Below are 20615 nucleotides of genomic sequence, written 5' to 3'. Positions count from 1 at the left end.
GGGACACAACCAGGGATACAACCGGAGACACAACCTGGGATACAACCGGGGACACAACTGGGGACACAACCAGAGACGCAACCAGGAACACAATCAGGAACACAACCGGAGACACAACCGGGGACACAACCGGGGACACAACCGGGGATACAACCGGGAACACAATCAGAGACACAACCGGAGACACAACCGGGGACACAACCGGGGATACAACCGGGAACACAATCAGAGATACAACCGGAGACACAACTGGGGACACAGCTGGGGACACAACCCGGGACACAACCAGGGATACAACCGGAGACACAACCTGGGATACAACCGGGGACACAACTGGGGACACAACCAGAGACGCAACCAGGAACACAATCAGGAACACAACCGGAGACACAACCGGGGACACAACCGGGGACACAACCGGGGATACAACCGGGAACACAATCAGAGACACAACCGGAGACACAACCGGGGACACAATCAGAGACACAACCGGGGACACAATCAGAGACACAACCGGGGACACAACTGGGGACACAACCGGGGACACAACTGGGGACACAACCGGGGACACAACCGGAGACAACTGGGGACACAACCGGGGACACAACCGGGGACACAGCTGGGGACACAACTGGGGACACAACCGGGGACACAACCGGAGACACAACTGGGGACACAGCTGGGGACACAACCCGGGACACAACCAGGGATACAACCGGAGACACAACCTGGGATACAACCGGGGACACAACTGGGGACACAACCAGAGACGCAACCAGGAACACAATCAGGAACACAACCGGAGACACAACCGGGGACACAACCGGGGACACAACCGGGGATACAACCGGGAACACAATCAGAGATACAACCGGAGACACAACTGGGGACACAGCTGGGGACACAACCCGGGACACAACCAGGGATACAACCGGAGACACAACCTGGGATACAACCGGGGACACAACTGGGGACACAACCAGAGACGCAACCAGGAACACAATCAGGAACACAACCGGAGACACAACCGGGGACACAACCGGGGACACAACCGGGGATACAACCGGGAACACAATCAGAGACACAACCGGAGACACAACCGGGGACACAATCAGAGACACAACCGGGGACACAATCAGAGACACAACCGGGGACACAACCGGAGACAACTGGGGACACAACCGGGGACACAACCGGGGACACAGCTGGGGACACAACTGGGGACACAACCGGGGACACAACCGGGGACACAGCTGGGGACACAACCGGGGACACAACCGGGGACACAACCGGGGACACAACCGGGGACACAACCGGGGACACAGCTGGGGATACAACCGGGGACACAACCGGGGACACAACCGGGGTACAGTGCCATAGTGCTGTGGGCACACTCGGGGACACAACCGGGGACAAACTTCTGGGGACAGAAGTCACAACCAGTGACACGAGGGGACAGCCGGGTATGCGGTGAGAAACACAACCACGGTGTCACAGCGCAACAACGGGGACAAAGCGGTGACACAACCGCGGGGACAACACCACCACAGGGGCCACAACAACCACAGCAGAGACCCTGCTCTGTGTATGGGGGTGTTCAGTTGTCACCGTGACACCTCGTGTCACGTTGTCACCATGGTGTGGGGGGTGTTGAGTGTCCGGCTGTGCCAACTGGGGGCACAGGTTGGGTTGTACCTCAGACTGTGTCACGCGTGTCCGGGTGTGCCAGGTGAGGGCACAGGTTGGGTTGTACCTCAGACCGTGTCACGCGTGTCCGGCTGTGCGCGGTGAGGGCACAGGTTGGGTTGTACCTCAGACTGTGTCACGCGTGTCCGGCTGTGCCAGGTGGGAAGCACAGGTTGGGTTGTACCTCAGGCTGTGTCACGCGTGTCCGGCTGTGCCAGGTGAGGGCACAGGTTGGGTTGTACCTCAGACTGTGTCACGCGTGTCCGGGTGTGCGCGGTGAGGGCACAGGTTGGGTTGTACCTCAGACTGTGTCACGCGTGTCCGGCTGTGCACGGTGAGGGCACAGGTTGGGTTGTACCTCAGGCTGTGTCACGCGTGTCCGGCTGTGCCAGGTGAGGGCACAGGTTGGGTTGTACCTCAGACCGTGTCACGCGTGTCCGGCTGTGCCAGGTGAAGGCACAGGTTGGGTTGTACCTCAGACTGTGTCATGCGTGTCCGGCTGTGCGCGGTGAGGGCACGGGTTGGGTTGTACCTCAGACCGTGTCACGTGTGTCCAGCTGTGCCAGGTGAGGGCACAGGTTGGGTTGTACCTCAGACTGTGTCACGCGTGTCCGGGTGTGCACAGTGAGGGCACAGGTTGGGTTGTACCTCAGACTGTGTCACGCGTGTCCGGCTGTGCGCGGTGACACCCTGAGATGTCGCACCCGCGTCACCCCTGGTGACAAGGGGGAAACTCCCCAAAATCCATCTCTGCTCCTCAAATTGCTCCTTCTGTGCCCCAAAATTCCTCCCAACCCCTCGTGCTCCCCACAAAACTCCATTTTCCTCCAAACACCAACATTTGCCTTTTTTTTCTCTTATTATGCCCTCCTGCCCCTCCAAAACTCTGCTGCTCCCCTCAAATATTCTTTTACTGCTCCAATTGTCCCCCCAAACCCTTTCCTGCTCCGCTAAATCCCCCTCCTTGTCTGTAATTGTCCCACAAACGCTCCTGTCTCTGTAAATACCCCTTTTCTACCCCAGTTATAACCTCACACCCCTCCTGCTCTGCCAACAACCTTCAGGCCCTTAATTGCGCCCCCAACTCCTCCTGTCCCCTCAAATTCCCACTTCTCGCTCCTAAAATACTCCTCCACTTCCAGTGGTCATCTCCAGCCCCTTTCCCACCACCCCTCCGTGTCCTCCGGAACAGGCCCCAAAGCCTCGGCCTTTCCCAGCAGCCACAGCCGGGTTGGGAGCACCGGGAGCGGCCGGGACGGGTGGGCGAGGCCGGGGCTGCGCAGGCCGCGGCTGGAGCGGAGCTTCGCCCCTTTCCGTCACCGTCCGCCTTTGCTTCGGCATCTTTCGTGTGACACTCGGTAATTTCCGGGATCATCCGCTCGTGCTTCGGCACCTTTCGACAACTTCCGCCAGTGTTTCGGCCAGTTCCGTCTCTTTCCGTCAGCGTTCGGCCACCTCCGTTTAACTTCGGTCATTTCCGTCACACTCCGGAGAGTCCTTCGGTGATCTCCGCCCACTTCCGGCAGTGCTTCGTTGATCTCCGTCAAACTCCGTCAATCCCCGCCGGCTTCTGAGGTCACTTCGCCGCCCTCCCTCCGCCCCTCCCATCTCTCAGCTGTGGGGGGGCGGTGCTTTGAAAATAAATTATTCATGAACTGATCCCACCGTGCTGGAAGAGCGGGGATCGGCGACGGCGCGTCCCGCGAGGGCTTCACGGAGCAGTCCCCGACTCCGTCCCCTTTCCCCGCTCCTCGTTCGCCTCACGGGCCGTAACGGGACTCGCTTCTCCCTTTCTTTCCCGCCGCTTTTTCTCCGCGGCCCCCCCTATTGTTTGTGAGGCGCTTGGTACGCTCCGGCCACGCCCCCTCCGGCGGCGCGCGGGGGCCGAGTCTATATAAGATGGCGCCGCCGCCTCACAGCGCCCAGTCGCGCCTTGGGCGCGGAGCGGCCGGAGTGGAAAAGGGGAGCTCCGTGCCGGCGGCTCCGTGAGGCGCCAGTTCCCGGTTCCCCGGTGGGGTTTAAACTCTCATTCTCCAACCCTTCCGTGAAGGGGTCGATTCCGATCAGTCGGAGCGGCGCGAGGCCGCGGCTCCACCGGCGCCATGCACGGCGGGCCGCCCTCGGGCGACAGCGCCTGCCCGCTGCGCACCATCAAACGAGTCCAGTTCGGGATCCTGAGCCCCGATGAGATGGTACCGGGGCCGGGGCGGCGCGGACGGAACCGCGGGGCCCGAGGCGGGAGCGGGGCCGGCGGCTGAGGGCGAGCGGCGGCGGGAGATGGCGCCGGGGCAGCGAGAGCGGGGGACGGAGAGGCCCCGGGCGGGGGCGGGCGGGGACAGCGCCCCCCACAGGCCCGGGGGGCTGAACTGGGGGAGAGGGGAGAGCTCTGAGGGGGTTCGGGGACACAAACGGGGTTCGGGAAGGTTTTGGGGTTCCCTGGGAGCCTCTGGAAGAGCATTGGGGTGTCCGAGAGTGGCACAGGATCCCCTGGCAGCGTTTTGGCGTCTCTAGGGAGCCTCGGGAGGAATTTTGGGGTCCCTGAGGGTGCTCAGGGGGCCTTGGGAAAGGCCTTGGGGTACCCTGGAGGGTTTTGGGGTGCCTGGGAGGGTTTTAGGCTGTCTTGGAGGAGCTCTGGGTCTCTGGAGGTGTCTTGGAAAAGCTTTAGCCTGACCTGAAGGAGACCTGGGGTACCTGGAGGTTTTTAGGGGAGCTCCGGAAGAGCTTTGGGGTGTCCTGGAGGGGTTTTGGGGTCCCTCAGGGAGCTTTGGAGAGCTTTTGGGGTTCCTGGAAGTTGTTCAGAGAGCCCAGGAGGGGTTTTGGGGTGATTGAGGTGTTTGTTGTCACCCGAGGGGGTCACTTGTACTCACACCCGTTTGGGATTTTTTTTGGGGGGGGTCTTGCGGATGAATTTGGGGGTCTCCAGTTGCCTCAGTTTCCCCTTTTCCCCTCAGAAACGGATGTCGGTGACCGAGGGGGGCATCAAATACCCCGAAACCACCGAGGGGGGACGCCCCAAACTGGGGGGGCTCATGGACCCCCGGCAGGGCGTCATCGAGAGGACGGGGCGCTGCCAGACCTGTGCTGGTGAGTGAGGGGGGGTCCTGAACCCCAAAATCCTCCCAAATCTTCACGGGGACCCCCTGATCCTCACAAATTCCTCACAAGGAGAGTCCTGAACCCCACAGATCTCTCACAGGGAGGGCCCTGAATCACTAAATTCTCACACCCTGAACCTTCTCAAATCCTTCTGTTTCTGGGGGGGAATTTATTGTTTTTGGGGTGTCTTTTTTTGTGTGATTCTTCTTTTTTGGGGGCTTTTTCCCACTGCTCATTGCCCCCCAAAAGTTTCAGGAACATTTTTCCTTCAGCTTTGGGGTGGGATCCCTATTTTTGGGGGGTTTCTTTTGCTGTTTTGGGGTCATCTTTTGTTTTTTGGTTTGTTTGGTTTTTTTTTGTTGGTTTTCCTTTTTAGGGAGCTCCCTTCCCACCCCTCATTGCCCAAATTTAATTTTTGCTCCATCTGTGGGATTTTTTCAAGGAGATTTTCCTATTTTGGGGGAAGTTTCCTTCCTTTGTTTTGAGGTCTCTTTTTTGGGGTGGTCTTCCTCTTTTATTTTTAGGATTTTCCTTTTTTCCAGAGTTTCCCATTTTTTGGGCTGCTCCCCCTTTTTTAGGGATTTTTTTAGGGCTGCTCCTCTCCCACCCCAAACCCCCAGATTTTTTTGGGGGGGTTTCCCCCTCTATCCCAACCTTCCCAATCCAATTTTGGGGCGTCCTCAGGGAACATGACGGAGTGTCCGGGCCACTTTGGCCACATCGAGCTGGCCAAGCCCGTGTTCCATGTGGGATTCCTGGGGAAAACCATGAAAATCCTGCGCTGCGTCTGCTTCTTCTGCTCCAAGCTGCTCGTGGACTCGGTGAGACCCCAAAAAACGCCGGGGGGACCCCAAAAAACGCCGGGGGGACCCCAAAAAACACCGGGAGGACCCCAAAAAACACCGGGAGGACCCCAAAAAACACCGGGGGGACCCCAAAACTTTTGGGGGAGGGCTCGGTTTTGTCAGGGGGGCCTTGCCCTGAAACGGCCCCGTGGGGTCCTTGGGTTTGGGGGTCCCCAAGTTGGGAACTGGGACCATTTTGGGGGTGCTGGGGGGTCAAAGTGAGGGGAAATCCAGAGTGGGGGACACCAGGAAGAGGTGACAAAGTTGGGGGGACACATGGAGAGGGGACAACAAGAGCTGGGGGACACAGAGGTGTCACCTGCTGGGTGGTCCTGGAAGCCCTGGAGATGCTGAGAGACCAAAATCACACAACACCAGAGCTCCAAAATCATCTTTTCTGCCCCCAAAATGACGTTTTCTGCCCCCAAAATGACATTTTCTGCCCCCAAAACGACATTTTCTGCCCCCAGAACGATATTTTCTGCCCCTAAAATGACATTTTCTGCCCCCAAAACGACATTTTCTGCCCCCAAAACGACATTTTCTGCCCCCAAAACGACATTTTCTGCCCCCAAAACGATATTTTCTGCCCCTAAAATGACATTTTCTGACCCCAACACGACATTTTCTGCCCCCAAAACGACATTTTCTGACCCCAAAACGACATTTTCTGCCTCCAAAACGGCATTTTCTGACCCCAAATCTTTGTGTATTTATTTTTCTTGCAGAACAACCCCAAGATCAAGGACATCCTGGGCAAGTCCAAGGGGCAGCCCAAGAAGAGGCTGACCCACGTCTACGACCTGTGCAAGGGCAAGAACATCTGCGAGGGTGGAGAGGAGATGGATCACAAGTTCGGGGTGGAGCAGCCCGAGGGTGATGAGGATCTCACCAAGGAGAAGGTGAGCACCCCAAAACCCTCCTTGGCTTCCCCAAAATTCCCATTTGTGGCCCCAAAACTTCTGCTTTTTGTCCCATCCCAGGGCCAGGGCGGCTGCAGGTGCTACCAGCCCCTTTTAACCCAAATAATTTCATTTTTCCCCCATTTTTCCCCCATTTTTCCCCCATTTTTCCCCCATTTTTCCCCCATTTTTCCCCCATTTTTCCCCCATTTTTCCCCCCATTTTCCCCCTTTTTTCCCCCCATTTTTTCCCCCCATTTTTCCCCCCATTTTTTCCCCATTTCCCCCCATTTTTTCCCCATTTTCCCCCCATTTTCCCCCCATTTTCCCCCCATTTTTCCCCCATTTTTTCCCCCATTTTTCCCCCATTTTTCCCCCATTTTTCCCCCATTTTTCCCCCATTTTTTCCCCATTTTTTCCCCCATTTTTTCCCCCATTTTTCCCCCATTTTTCCCCCATTTTTCCCCCCATTTTTCCCCCCATTTTTCCCCCCATTTTTCCCCCCATTTTTTCCCCCATTTTTCCCCCATTTCCCACTTTTTTCCCCCTTTTCTCCCCATTTCTCCCCCATCCCAGGGCCATGGTGTCTGTGGCCGTTACCAGCCCCTGTTGATAACCCAAATAATTCCCATTTCTCCCCATTTCTCCCCATTTCTCCCCATTTCTCCCCATTTCTCCCCATTTCTCATTGTTTTTTCCCCCATTTCTCCCCATTTCTCCCCATTTCTCCCCATTTCTCCCCATTTCTCCCCATTTCTCCCCATTTCTCCCCCGTCCCAGGGCCACGGCGGCTGTGGCCATTACCAACCCCTATTGATAACCCAAATAATTCCATTTTTCCCCCATTTCTCCCCATTTCTCACCGTTTTCTCCCCATTTCTCCCCATTTCTCCCCATTTCTCCCCATTTCTCCCCCATTTCTCCCCCATTTCTCCCCCATTTCTCCCCCATTTCTCCCCCATTTCTCCCCCATTCTCCCCATTTCTCCCCCATTTTTTCCCCCATTTTCCCCCATTTTTCCCCATTTCTCACCGTTTTCTCCCCATTTCTCCCCCATCCCAGGGCCATGGTGTCTGTGGCCGTTACCAGCCCCTGTTGATAACCCAAATAATTCCCATTTCTCCCCATTTCTCCCCATTTCTCCCCATTTCTCCCCATTTCTCCCCATTTCTCCCCATTTCTCCCCATTTCTCCCCATTTCTCCCCATTTCTCACCGTTTTCTCCCCATTTCTCCCCATTTCTCCCCTATCCCAGGGCCACGGTGGCTGTGGCCGTTACCAGCCCCTGTTGATAACCCAAATAATTCTCATTTTTCCCCATTTCTCACTGTTTTCTCCCCATTTCTCACTGCTTTTTCCCCATTTCTCACTGTTTTCTCCCCATTTCTCACTGCTTTTTCCCCATTTCTCACTGTTTTTTCCCCATTTCTCACTGTTTTTTCCCCATTTCTCACCATTTTTTCCCCATTTCTCACCGTTTTCTCCCCATTTCTCACCGTTTTCCCCCCATTTCTCACCATTTTTTCCCCATTTCTCCCCATTTCTCCCCATTTCTCCCCATTTCTCCCCATTTCTCCCCATTTCTCCCCATTTCTCCCCATTTCTCCCCATTTCTCCCCATTTCTCCCCATTTCTCCCCGTTTTTCCCCATTTCTCACCGTTTTTCCCCATTTCTCACTGTTTTTTTCCCATTTCTCACTGTTTTTCTGCTGTTTTCCCCCTATCCCAGGGCCACGGCGGCTGTGGCCGTTACCAGCCCCTGTTGATAACCCAAATAATTCTCATTTTTCCCCATTTCTCCCCCATTTCTCCCCCATTTCTCCCCCATTTCTCCCCCATTTCTCCCCCATTTCTCCCCCATTTCTCCCCCATTTCTCCCCCATTTCCCCCATTTTTCCCCCATTTTTCCCCATTTCTCACTGGTTTTTTCCCCATTTCTCCCCATTTCTCACTGTTTTTTCCCCATTTCTCACCGTTTTTTCCCCATTTCTCACCGTTTTTTCCCCATTTCTCACTGTTTTCTCCCCATTTCTCCCCTATCCCAGGGCCACGGCGGCTGTGGCCGTTACCAGCCCCTGTTGATAACCCAAATAATTCTCATTTTTCCCCATTTCTCACCGTTTTCTCCCCATTTCTCCCCATTTCTCCCCATTTCTCCCCATTTCTCCCCATTTCTCCCCATTTTCCCCCCATTTTCCCCCCATTTTCCCCCCATTTTCCCCCCATTTTTTCCCCATTTGCTCTCATTTTTCCCCATTTCTCACCGTTTTTCCCCATTTTTCACTGTTTTTTTCCCATTTCTCACTGTTTTTCTGCTGTTTTCCCCCCATCCCAGGGCCACGGCGGCTGTGGCCGTTACCAGCCCCTGTTGATAACCCAAATAATTCTCATTTTTCCCCATTTCTCACTGTTTTCTCCCCATTTCTCCCCATTTCTCCCCATTTCTCCCCATTTCTCCCCATTTCTCCCCATTTCTCCGCGTTTTCTCCCCGTTTTCTCCCCGTTTTCTTCCCATTTCTCCCCATTTCTCCCCATTTCTCACCATTTTCTCCCCATTTTTCACCGTTTTCTCCCCATTTCTCCCCATTTCTCCCCCATCCCAGGGCCACGGTGGCTGTGGCCGTTACCAGCCCCTGTTGTTAACCCAAATAATTCTCATTTTTCCCCATTTCTCCCCATTTCTCCCCATTTCTCCCCATTTCTCCCCATTTCTCACTGTTTTTCTGCTGTTTTCCCCCCATCCCAGGGCCACGGTGGCTGTGGCCGGTACCAGCCGCGCATCCGCCGCTCGGGGCTGGAGCTTTACGCCGAGTGGAAACACGTCAACGAGGATTCCCAGGAGAAGAAGATCCTGCTGAGCCCCGAGCGCGTGCACGAGATCTTCAAGCGCATCTCGGACGAGGAGTGCTTCGTGCTGGGCATGGACCCCAAATTCGCCCGGCCCGAGTGGATGGTGTGCACCGTGCTGCCCGTGCCGCCGCTGTCTGTACGGCCGGCTGTCGTCATGCAGGGCTCTGCACGCAACCAGGTGGGGATTTTGGGATGTTATTGGGGTGTTTGGGGTGGGTTTTGGGGTGTTTGGGGTGTTTGGGGTGATATTGGGGTCCCTGGGGCACCGTGCTGCCCGTGCCGCCGCTGTCCGTGCGGCCGGCTGTGGTCATGCAGGGCTCTGCACGCAACCAGGTGAGATTTGGGGTGTTTGGGGGGATTTTGGGACATTTGGAGTTGGTTTGGGGTGGCTTTGGGGTGATATTGGGGTTATTGGGGTGTTTGGGGTGATATTGGGGTCTCTGGGGCACCGTGCTGCCCGTGCCACCGCTGTCCGTGCGTCCAGCTGTGGTCATGCAGGGCTCTGCACGCAACCAGGTGAGATTTGGGGGGATTTGGGGTGATTTTGGGACATTTGGAGTTGGTTTGGGGTGATATTGGGGTGTTTGGGGTGGTATTGTGCACCGTGCTGCCCGTGCCGCTGCTGTCCGTGCGCCCGGCTGTCGTCATGCAGGGCTCTGCACGCAACCAGGTGAGATTTGGGGGGATTTGGGGTGATTTTGGGATGATATTGGGGTTATTGGGGTGTTTGGGGTGATATTGAGGGTGATATTTGGGTTATTGGGGTGTTTGGGGTGATATTGGGGTCCCTGGGGCACCGTGCTGCCCGTGCCGCCGCTGTCTGTGCATCCGGCTGTCGTCATGCAGGGCTCTGCACGCAACCAGGTGAGATTTGGGGGGATTTGGGGTGATTTTGGGGTGTTTGGGGTGTTTGGGGTGTTTGGGGTGGTATTGTGCACCGTGCTGCCCATGCCGCCGCTGTCCGTGCGTCCGGCTGTGGTCATGCAGGGCTCTGCACGCAACCAGGTGAGATTTGGGGAAATTCTGGGGTGATTTTGGGGTGTTTGGGGTGGGTTTTGGGGTGTTTGGGGTGGTATTGGGCACCGTGCTGCCCGTGCCACCGCTGTCCGTGCGTCCAGCCGTGGTCATGCAGGGCTCTGCACGGAACCAGGTGAGAATTTGAGAAGATTTTGGGGGGATTTTGGGGTGTTTGGAGTTGGTTTGAGGTGATTTTGGGGTGATATTTGGGTTATTGGGGTGTTTGGGGTGATATTGGGCACCGTGCTGCCCGTGCCGCCGCTGTCCGTGCGTCCGGCTGTGGTCATGCAGGGCTCTGCACGCAACCAGGTGAGATTTGGGGGGATTGAGGGTGATTTTGGGATGATATTGGGGTTATTGGGGTGTTTGGGGTGATATTGGGGTCCCTGGGGCACCGTGCTGCCCGTGCCGCCGCTGTCCGTGCGGCCGGCTGTGGTCATGCAGGGCTCTGCACGCAACCAGGTGAGATTTGGGGGTGTTTGCAGGGTGATTTTGGGGTGTTTGGGATGGGTTTTGGGGTGTTTGGGGTGTTTGCAGGGTGATTTTGGGGTGTTTGGGGTGGGTTATTGGGGTGTTTGGGGTGATTTTGGGGTGATATTGGGGTTATTGGGGTGTTTGGGGTGATATTGGGGTCCCTGGGGCACCGTGCTGCCCGTGCCGCCGCTGTCTGTGCGCCCGGCTGTGGTCATGCAGGGCTCTGCACGCAACCAGGTGGGGATTTTGGGATGTTATTGGGGTGTTTGGGGTGGGTTTTGGGGTGTTTGGGGTGGTATTGTGCACCGTGCTGCCCGTGCCGCCGCTCTCTGTGCGTCCGGCTGTGGTCATGCAGGGCTCTGCACGCAAACAGGTGAGATTTGGGGGTGTTTGCAGGGTGATTTTGGGGTGTTTAGGGTGGGTTTTGGGGTGTTTGGGGTGATATTGGGGTCCCTGGGGCACCGTGCTGCCTGTGCCGCCGCTGTCTGTGCATCCGGCTGTCGTCATGCAGGGCTCTGCACGGAACCAGGTGAGATTTGGGGGGATTTGGGGTGATTTTGGGGTGATTTTGGGGTGTTTGGGGTGTTCAGGGTGGGTTTTGGGGTGTTTGGGGTGATATTGGGCACCGTGCTGCCCGTGCCACCGCTGTCCGTGCGTCTGGCTGTGGTCATGCAGGGCTCTGCACGCAACCAGGTGAGATTTTGGGGGGATTTTCTGGGATTTTGGGGGTGTTTGGGCTGATATTGGGAGTGATTTTGGGGTGATATTTGGGTTATTGGGGTGTTTGGGGTGATTTTGGGGTGTTTGGGGTGATATTGGGGTTATTGGGGTGTTTGGGGTGGTATTGTGCACCGTGCTGCCCGTGCCGCCGCTGTCCGTGCGCCCGGCTGTGGTCATGCAGGGCTCTGCACGCAACCAGGTGAGATTTGGGGGGGTTTGGGGTGTTTTGGGGTGATATTGGGATGTTATTGGGGTGTTTGGGGTGATATTGGGGTCTCTGGGGCACCGTGCTGCCCGTGCCGCCGCTGTCCGTGCGTCCGGCTGTCATCATGCAGGGCTCTGCACGGAACCAGGTGGGGATTTTGGGGTGATTTTGGGGTGATTTTGGGATGTTATTGGGGTGTTTGGGGTGGGTTTTGGGGTTATTGGGGTGTTTGGGGTGATATTGGGGTCCTTGGGGCACCGTGCTGCCCGTGCCGCCGCTGTCCGTACGCCCGGCTGTGGTCATGCAGGGCTCTGCACGCAACCAGGTGGGGATTTTGGAGTGTTTGGGGTGATTCTGGTGTGTTTTGAGGTGATTTTGTGGGGTTTTGGGGGTTATTGGGGTGTTTGAGGTGTTTTTGGGGGTGTTTGGGGTGATTTTGGGGTCTCTGGAGCACCGTGCTGCCCGTGCTCCTGCCGTCCAGCCCACCCAGGTGTGCCCTGAGGCAGCTTTTGGGGCACCCCAGGGTGGCTGTTGGGGGTCTCTGATGCCTTTTGGGGTCTCCCCACTTCTTGGGGGTCCCCAATCCCCTTTTGGGCTCGGCCCCATCGCATTTTTGGCCGTCCCCATTCATTTCCCGCACCCCAAATCCATCCTCACCCCTTCCCCACCGCACTTTGGGGGTTTCTCCCCTCCCCAAATCCATTCCCCCACCCCCATTAATAAACTTTTGGGGGTCACCCCACTAATTTTGGGGTGTTCCCAGGATGACCTGACCCACAAACTGGCCGACATCGTCAAGATCAACAACCAACTGCGGCGCAACGAGCAGAACGGGGCGGCCGCGCACGTCATCGCCGAGGACGTCAAACTGCTGCAGTTCCACGTGGCCACCATGGTGGACAACGAGCTGCCCGGCCTGCCCCGGGTATGGACTGGGGTTTTGGGGGGTCCCAGAGGGGTTTTGGGGGGTCCCAGAGGGGTTTTGGGGGGTCCCAGAGGAGTTTTGGGGGGTCTCAGAGGGGGTTGGGGGGGTCCCAGAGGGGTTTTGGGGGGTCCCAGAGGGGTTTTGGGGTGACATGGGTCAAGGGACAGGTGTCATGTCATGGACATCAAATGGCCACCATGGTGGACAATGAGCTGCCCGGCCTGCCCCGGGTATGGACTGGGGTTTTGGGGGGTCCCAGAGGAGTTTTGGGGGGTCACAGATGGGTTTTGGGGTGACCCAAGCTGAGGGACAGGCAGGTGGTGGCCCCATGTCAAATGGTCACCATGGTGGACAACGAGCTGCCCGGCCTGCCCTGGGTATGGACTGGGGTTTTGGGGGGTCCCAGAGGGATTTTGGGGGGTCACAGAGGGGTTTTAGGGGGTCCCAGAGGGGTTTTGGGGGTCCCAGAGGGGGTTTGGGGTGACATGGGTCAAGGGACAGGTGTCATGTCATGGACACCAAATGGTCACCATGGTGGACAATGAGCTGCCCCGGGTATGGACTGGGGTTTGGGGGGTCCCAGAGGGGTTTTGGGGGTCTCAGAGGAGGTTTGGGGGGTCCCAGAGGGGGGTTTGGGGGTCACAGAGGGGTTTTGGGGTGACCCAAGCTGAGGGACAGGCAGGTGGTGGCCCCATGTCAAACGGCCACCATGGTGGACAATGAGCTGCCCGGCCTGCCCTGAGTGTGGGGAGGGGTTTTGGGGTGTCTCAGGGAATCCCAGAGGGATTTTGGGGGGTCCCAGAGGAGTTTTGGGGGTCACAGAGTGGTTTTGGGGTGACATGGGTCAAGGGACAGGCAGGTGGTGGCCCCATGTCAAATGGCCACCATGGTGGAGAAGGAGCTGCCCTGGGTGTGGGGAGGGGTTTTGGGGGGTCCCAGAGGGGTTTTGGGGGGTCTGGGGGAGTTTCAGAGGGGTTTTGGGGGGTCTGGGGGAGTTTCAGAGGGGTTTTGGGGGGTCTCAGAGGAGTTTTGGGGGGTCCCAGAGGAGTTTTGGGGGGTCTGGGGGAGTTTCAGAGAGGTTTTGGGGGGTCTGGGGGAGTTTCAGAGGGGTTTTGGGGGGTCTGGGGGAGTTTCAGAGGGGTTTTGGGGGGTCCCAGAGGGGTTTTGGGGGGTCTGGGGGAGTTTCAGAGGGGTTTTGGGGGGTCTCAGAGGAGTTTTGGGGGGTCCCAGAGGAGTTTTGGGGGGTCTGGGGGAGTTTCAGAGAGGTTTTGGGGGTCACAGGGATTTTTTGGGGTCTGGAAGGTTCCCAGAGGGGTTTTGAAGACAAAGAACCAACAAAGGACAAAGCCCCAGCAGGAGCTGGGATCGTTCCTGGGTCCATCAATTTGTGTCCCCCAGCCCACCCCACACCTCAGGGGTCATTCTGGGGGGGTCAACCCCCCCCTGAACCCCCATTTTTCCTCCTCCTCAGACCATACAGAAATCAGAGCACCCCCAAACATCATCTTCTCCCCCAAACCCCTCCCTAAACCCAACAAAGACCCCCCAGAACCATCAATTCCCATCCCCCAGTGGATTTTTGGGGTGCTCCAACCCCTCCTGACCCCATTTCCTCCCTCTCAGACCATACAAAAATCAGAGCACCCCCAAACATCATCTTCTCCCCCAAACCCAACAAAGACCCCCAGAACCATCAATTCCCATCCCCCAGGGGATTTTTGGGGGGCTCCAACCCCTCCTGACCCCTTTTCCTCCCTCCCCCAGGCCATGCAGAAATCAGAGCACCCCCAAACATCGTCTTCTCCCCTGAACCCAGAGAAGACCCCCCAGAACCATCAATTCCCATCCCCCAGTGGATTTTTGGGGGGCTCCAACCCCTCCTGACCCCATTTCCTCCCTCCCCCAGGCCATGCAGAAATCAGAGCACCCCCAAACATCATCTTCTCCCCCAAACCCCTCCCTAAACCCAACAAAGACCCCCAGAACCATCAATTCCCATCCTCCAGGGGGTTCTTGGGGGTCTCCAACCCCTCCTGACCCCATTTCCTCCCTCCCCCAGGCCATGCAGAAATCAGAGCCCCCCCAAACATCATCTTCTCCCCCAAACCCAACAAAGACCCCCAGAACCATCAATTCCCATCCCCCAGTGGATTTTTGGGGTGCTCCAACCCCTCCTGACCCCCTTTTCCTCCTCCTCAGACCATACAGAAATCAGAGCACCCCCAAACATCATCTTCTCCCCTAAACCTCTCCCTAAACCCAACAAAGACCCCCAGAACCATCAATTCCCATCCTCCAGGGGATTTTTGGGGGGCTCCAACCCCTCCTGACCCCATTTCCTCCCTCTCAGACCATACAAAAATCAGAGCACCCCCAAACATCATCATCTCCCCCAAACCCCTCCCTAAACCCAGCAAAGACCCCCAGAACCATCAATTCCCATCCCCCAGCTGCTTTTTGGGGGGCTCCAACTCCTGCTGACCCCATTTCCTCCCTCCCCCAGACCATACAGAAATCAGAGCACCCCCAAACATCATCTTCTCCCCCAAACCCAACAAAGACCCCCAGAACCATCAATTCCCATCCCCCAGTGGATTTTTGGGGTGCTCCAACCCCTCCTGACCCCATTTCCTCCTCCTCAGACCATACAGAAATCAGAGCACCCCCAAACATCATCTTCTCCCCTAAACCTCTCCCTAAACCCAACAAAGACCCCCAGAACCATCAATTCCCATCCCCCAGTGGATTTTTGGGGGGCTCCAACCCCTCCTGACCCCATTTCCTCCCTCCCCCAGGCCATGCAGAAATCAGAGCACCCCCAAACATCATCTTCTCCCCCAAACCCCTCCCTAAACTCAACAAAGACCCCCAGAACCATCAATTCCCATCCTCCAGGGGATTTTTGGGGGGCTCCAACCCCTCCTGACCCCATTTCCTCCCTCCCCCAGGCCATGCAGATATTGGGGCACCCCCAATCATCATCATCTCCCCGAAACCCCTCCCTAAACCCAACAAAGACCCCCCAGAACCAATTTCCATCCCCCAGGAAGTTTTTGGGGGGCTCCAACCCCTCCTGACCCCATTTCCTCCCTCCCCCAGGCCATGCAGAAATCGGGGTGCCCCCAAACATCATCTTCTCCCCCAAACCCAACAAATACCCCCAGAACCATCAATTCCCATCCCCCAGGGGATTTTTGGGGGGCTCCAACCCCTCCTGACCCCTTTTCCTCCCTCCCCCAGGCCATGCAGAAATCAGAGCACCCCCAAACATCGTCTTCTCCCCTGAACCCAGAGAAGACCCCCCAGAACCATCAATTCCCATCCCCCAGTGGATTTTTGGGGGGCTCCAACCCCTCCTGACCCCCTTTTCCTCCTCCTCAGACCATACAGAAATCAGAGCACCCCCAAACATCATCTTCTCCCCCAAACCCCTCCCTAAACTCAACAAAGACCCCCCAGAGACATCAATTCCCATCCCCCAGGGGATTTTTGGGGTGCTCCAACCCCTCCTGACCCCCTTTTCCTCCTCCTCAGACCATACAGAAATCAGAGCACCCCCAAACATCATCTTCTCCCCTAAACCTCTCCCTAAACCCAACAAAGACCCCCAGAACCATCAATTCCCATCCTCCAGTGGATTTTTGGGGTGCTCCAACCCCTCCTGACCCCATTTCCTCCCTCCCCCAGGCCATACAAAAATCAGAGCATCCCCAAACATCATCTTCTCCCCTAAACCCCTCCCTAAACCCAACAAAGATCCCCCAGAGCCATCAATTCCCATCCCCCAGTGGATTTTTGGGGTGCTCCAACCCCTCCTGACCCCATTTCCTCCCTCTCAGACCATACAAAAATCAGAGCATCCCCAAACATCATCATCTCCCCCAAACCCCTCCCTGAACCCAACAAAGATCCCCCAGAGCCATCAATTCCCATCCCCCAGGGGATTTTTGGGGGGCTCCAACCCCTCCTGACCCCATTTCCTCCCTCCCCCAGGCCATGCAGAAGTCGGGGCGCCCCCTCAAGTCCCTGAAGCAGCGGCTGAAGGGGAAGGAGGGTCGGGTTCGGGGGAACCTGATGGGGAAACGCGTGGATTTCTCCGCCCGCACCGTCATCACCCCCGACCCCAACCTGGCCATCGACCAGGTGGGCGTGCCCCGATCCATCGCCGCCAACATGACCTTCGCTGAGATTGTCACCCCCTTCAACATCGACAGGTGGGCTTTGGGGGGTTTATAGGGGATTTAGGGGGGTTATAGGGGATTTAGGGTGATTTATAGGGGATTTAGGGGGTCTATAGGGGATTTAGGGGGTGTTTGGGGTGGCTGTGCCCCGATCCATCGCCGCCAACATGACCTTCGCTGAGATTGTCACCCCCTTCAACATCGACAGGTGGGGTTTGGGGGGGTCTGTAGGGGATTTATAGGGGATTTATGGGGTTTATAGGGGATTTAGGGGGTCTATAGGGGATTTAGGGGGGATTTAGGGGGTGTTTGGGGTGGCTGTGCCCCGATCCATCGCCGCCAACATGACCTTTGCTGAGATTGTCACCCCCTTCAACATCGACAGGTGGGCTTTGGGGTCCTTTTTAGGGGATTTATAGGGGATTTATAGGGGTTTTAGGGTGATTTATAGGGGGTTTATAGGGGATTTATGGGGTTTATAGGGGATTTAGGGGGTCTATAGGGGATTTAGGGGGTGTTTGGGGTGGGTGTGCCCCAATCCATCGCCGCCAACGTGACCTTCGCTGAGATTGTCACCCCCTTCAACATCGACAGGTGGGCTTTGGGGGGGTCTATGGGGGATTTAGGGGGTTTAAAGAAGGTTTATAGGGGATTTATGGGGTTTATAGAGGATTTATGGGGTTTATAGGGGATTTAGGGCGTCTATAGGGGATTTAGGGGGGATTTAGGGTGATTTATAGAGGATTTAGGGGGTGTTTGGGGTGGGTGTGCCCCGATCCATCGCCGCCAACATGACCTTCGCTGAGATTGTCACCCCCTTCAACATCGACAGGTGGGCTTTGGGGTCCTTTTTAGGGGATTTAGGGGGTTTAAAGAAGGTTTATAGGGGATTTAAGGGGTTTATAGGGGATTTATGGGGTTTATAGGGGATTTAGGGGGTCTATAGGGGATTTAGGGGGTGTTTGGGGTGGCTGTGCCCCGATCCATCACCACCAACGTGACCTCAGCTGAGATTGTCACCCCCTTCAACATCGACAGGTGGGCTTTGGGGTCCTTTTTAGGGGATTTATAGGGGATTTAAGGGGTTTATAGAGGATTTATGGGGTTTATAGGGGATTTAGGGTGATTTATAGGGGTCTACAGGGGATTTAGGGGGTGTTTGGGGTGGGTGTGCCCCGATCCATCGCCGCCAACATGACCTTCGCTGAGATTGTCACCCCCTTCAACATCGACAGGTGGGGTTTGGGGGGGTCTATGGGAGATTTATAGGGGATTTAAGGGGTTTATAGAGGATTTATGGGGTTTATAGGGGATTTAGGGTGATTTATAGGGGATTTAGAGGGTCTATAGGGGATTTAGGGGGTGTTTGGGGTGGCTGTGCCCCGATCCATCGCTGCCAACATGACCTTCGCTGAGATTGTCACCCCCTTCAACATTGACAGGTGGGATTTGGGGGGGTCTATAGGGGATTTAGGGGATTTATAGGGGTTTTAGGGTGATTTATAGGGGATTTATAGGGGATTTAGGGAATTTATGAGGGATTTAGGGGGTGTTTGGGGTGGGTGTGCCCCGATCCATCGCCGCCAACATGACCTTCGCTGAGATTGTCACCCCCTTCAACATCGACAGGTGGGCTTTGGGGTCCTTTTTAGGGGATTTATAGGGTTTATAGAGGATTTATGGGGTCTATAGGGGATTTAGGGGGTCTGTAGGGGATTTAGGGGGTGTTAGGGGTGGGTGTGCCCCGATCCATCACCACCAACGTGACCTCAGCTGAGATTGTCACCCCCTTCAACATCGACAGGTGGGCTTTGGGGTCCTTTTTAGGGGTTTATAGGGGATTTATAGGGGTTTTAGGGTTTTTATAGAGGACTTATAGGGGATTTATAGGGGATTTAGGGGGTGTTCGGGCTGGGCATCTCCACTCCGTCGCTGCCAATGTGACCTTTGCTAAGATCATCACCCCCTTCAACATCGACAGGTGGGCTTTGGGGGGTTTATAGGGGATTTAGGGGGGATTTTAGGGGGTTTATAGGGGATTTAAGTGGTTAATAGGGGTTTTATAGGGGATTTAAGGGGTTTATAGGGGATTTAAGGGGTTTATAGGGGATTTAGGGATTTATAGGGGATTTAGGGGGTCTGTAGGGGATTTAGGGGGTGTTTGGGATGGATTTGTGGAGGTTTGGAGTGGATTTAGGGGGAGTTGGAGAGGATTTTTAGGGGTTTAGGGTGGATTTGGGGTGATTTATGGGGTTTTGGGGTGGATATCTCCTGCTCCATCACCATCACTGTGACCTCTGGTGAGGGGGTCACCCCCTTCAACACTCAGTGGGGTTTGGGGAGGGTCTGGGGGGGTTTGGGGCAGATTTGGGGGGTTTGGGGCAGATTTAGGGGGTTGGGGGTGAATTTTGGGGGGTTTGGGGCAGATTTAGGGGGATTTGGGGCAGATTTAGGGGAGTTTGGGGTGAATTTTGGGGGGTTTGGGGCAGACTTTGGGGGGTTTGGGGCAGATTTGGGGGATTTGGGGCAGATTTAGGGGGTTTTGGGGTGAATTTTGGGGGTGTTCATTGTGATTGGAGGAATCTGGGGGACATTCAAGGAGATTCCAGGGTTGAGGGAGTTAAATTAAAGCAGTGTTGGGATTTTGGGGGGCATTTAGGGGATTTTGGGGGGCATTTTGGGGATTTTGGGACAGCTCTGGTGTAGTTTTGGGGTGATTTGGGAACAATCAGGAAGTTCTGGGGTGATTTGGAGCTGTTTTGGGCTCATTGGGGGGTTTGGGGCCATTAATGAGCTCACACAGGGATATGGGGTGGGGACATCAGGATTGTTTTGATCCCAGACACCCTTTAAACCCCCCTGAACCCCAAAATCCCCTGAATTGACCCCAAAATCCCCTCAGGCTGCAGGAGCTGGTGCGCAGGGGGAACAGTCAGTACCCAGGAGCCAAATACATCATCAGGGACAACGGGGACAGGATCGACCTCCGCTTCCACCCCAAACCCAGCGACCTCCACCTGCAGATCGGATACAAGGTCAGCACCCCAAAAACCCCAAAAAAAACCCCAAAAACCACAGCAGGGACCCCAAAAACCACAGCAGGGACCCAAAAACCATAGCAGGGACCCCAAAAACCCCTGCAGGGATCCAAAAAACCACAGCAGGGACCCCAAAAACCCCAAAAAAACCCTGCAGGGACCCCAAAAACCACAGCAGGGACCCCAAAAACCACAGCAGGGACCCCAAAAACCACAGCAGGGACCCAAAAACCATAGCAGGGACCCCAAAAACCCCTGCAGGGATCCAAAAAACCACAGCAGGGACCCCAAAAACCCCAAAAAAACCCTGCAGGGACCCCAAAAACCACAGCAGGGACCCCAAAAACCACAGCAGGGACCCCAAAAACCACAGCAGGGACCCCAAAAATCTGGGGGACACCAAAACCACAGCAGGGACCCTAAAAACCACAGCAGGGACCCCAAAAAACCCCAAAAAAACCCCAAAAACCACAGCAGGGACCCAAAAAACCACAGCAGGGACCCCAAAAACCACAGCAGGGACCCCAAAAAACCCCCAAAAACCACAGCAGGGACCCAAAAACCCCCCAAAAAACCCCAAAACCCCTGCAGGGACCCCAAAAACCACAGCAGGGACCCCAAAAACCACAGCAGGGACCCCAAAAATCGCAGCAGGGACCCCAAAAAACCCCCAGAAA

The 20615-nt window shown here is 56.0% G+C and overlaps 1 protein-coding gene across 7 annotated transcripts in view; it reads left to right on the top strand.

The window, feature by feature from the left end:
* Window positions 1-3494: 3494 nt before the first annotated feature.
* The window catches only part of POLR2A (RNA polymerase II subunit A), a 73880-nt gene continuing 56759 nt past the window's right edge, over window positions 3495-20615 (top strand). Inside the window, exons 1-9 of one of the 7 annotated variants that reach the window (XM_058828540.1) lie at window positions 3495-3878; window positions 4638-4770; window positions 5467-5603; window positions 6356-6529; window positions 9275-9513; window positions 10662-10704; window positions 12558-12719; window positions 16713-16933; window positions 19803-19935. In XM_058828540.1, the coding sequence (XP_058684523.1) occupies window positions 3789-3878; window positions 4638-4770; window positions 5467-5603; window positions 6356-6529; window positions 9275-9513; window positions 10662-10704; window positions 12558-12719; window positions 16713-16933; window positions 19803-19935 (1332 nt within the window). In that variant the 5' untranslated portion in view covers window positions 3495-3788. Of the gene's footprint in view, window positions 3879-4637; window positions 4771-5466; window positions 5604-6355; window positions 6530-9274; window positions 9557-10210; window positions 10243-10340; window positions 10384-10661; window positions 10705-12015; window positions 12120-12557; window positions 12720-13062; window positions 13097-16712; window positions 16934-18457; window positions 18530-19802; window positions 19936-20615 lie in introns of those variants that run through there. The other 6 variants (XM_058828541.1, XM_058828539.1, XM_058828543.1 and 3 more) reach the window with 6 other exon arrangements.

The sequence above is a fragment of the Poecile atricapillus genome, assembly GCF_030490865.1.
Source record: "Poecile atricapillus isolate bPoeAtr1 chromosome 36 unlocalized genomic scaffold, bPoeAtr1.hap1 SUPER_36_unloc_7, whole genome shotgun sequence".
In the NCBI taxonomy this organism is placed as follows: domain Eukaryota; kingdom Metazoa; phylum Chordata; class Aves; order Passeriformes; family Paridae; genus Poecile; species Poecile atricapillus.
Note: the sequence above shows the minus strand (reverse complement) of the source record. Positions and strands in the feature narration are given on the sequence as shown.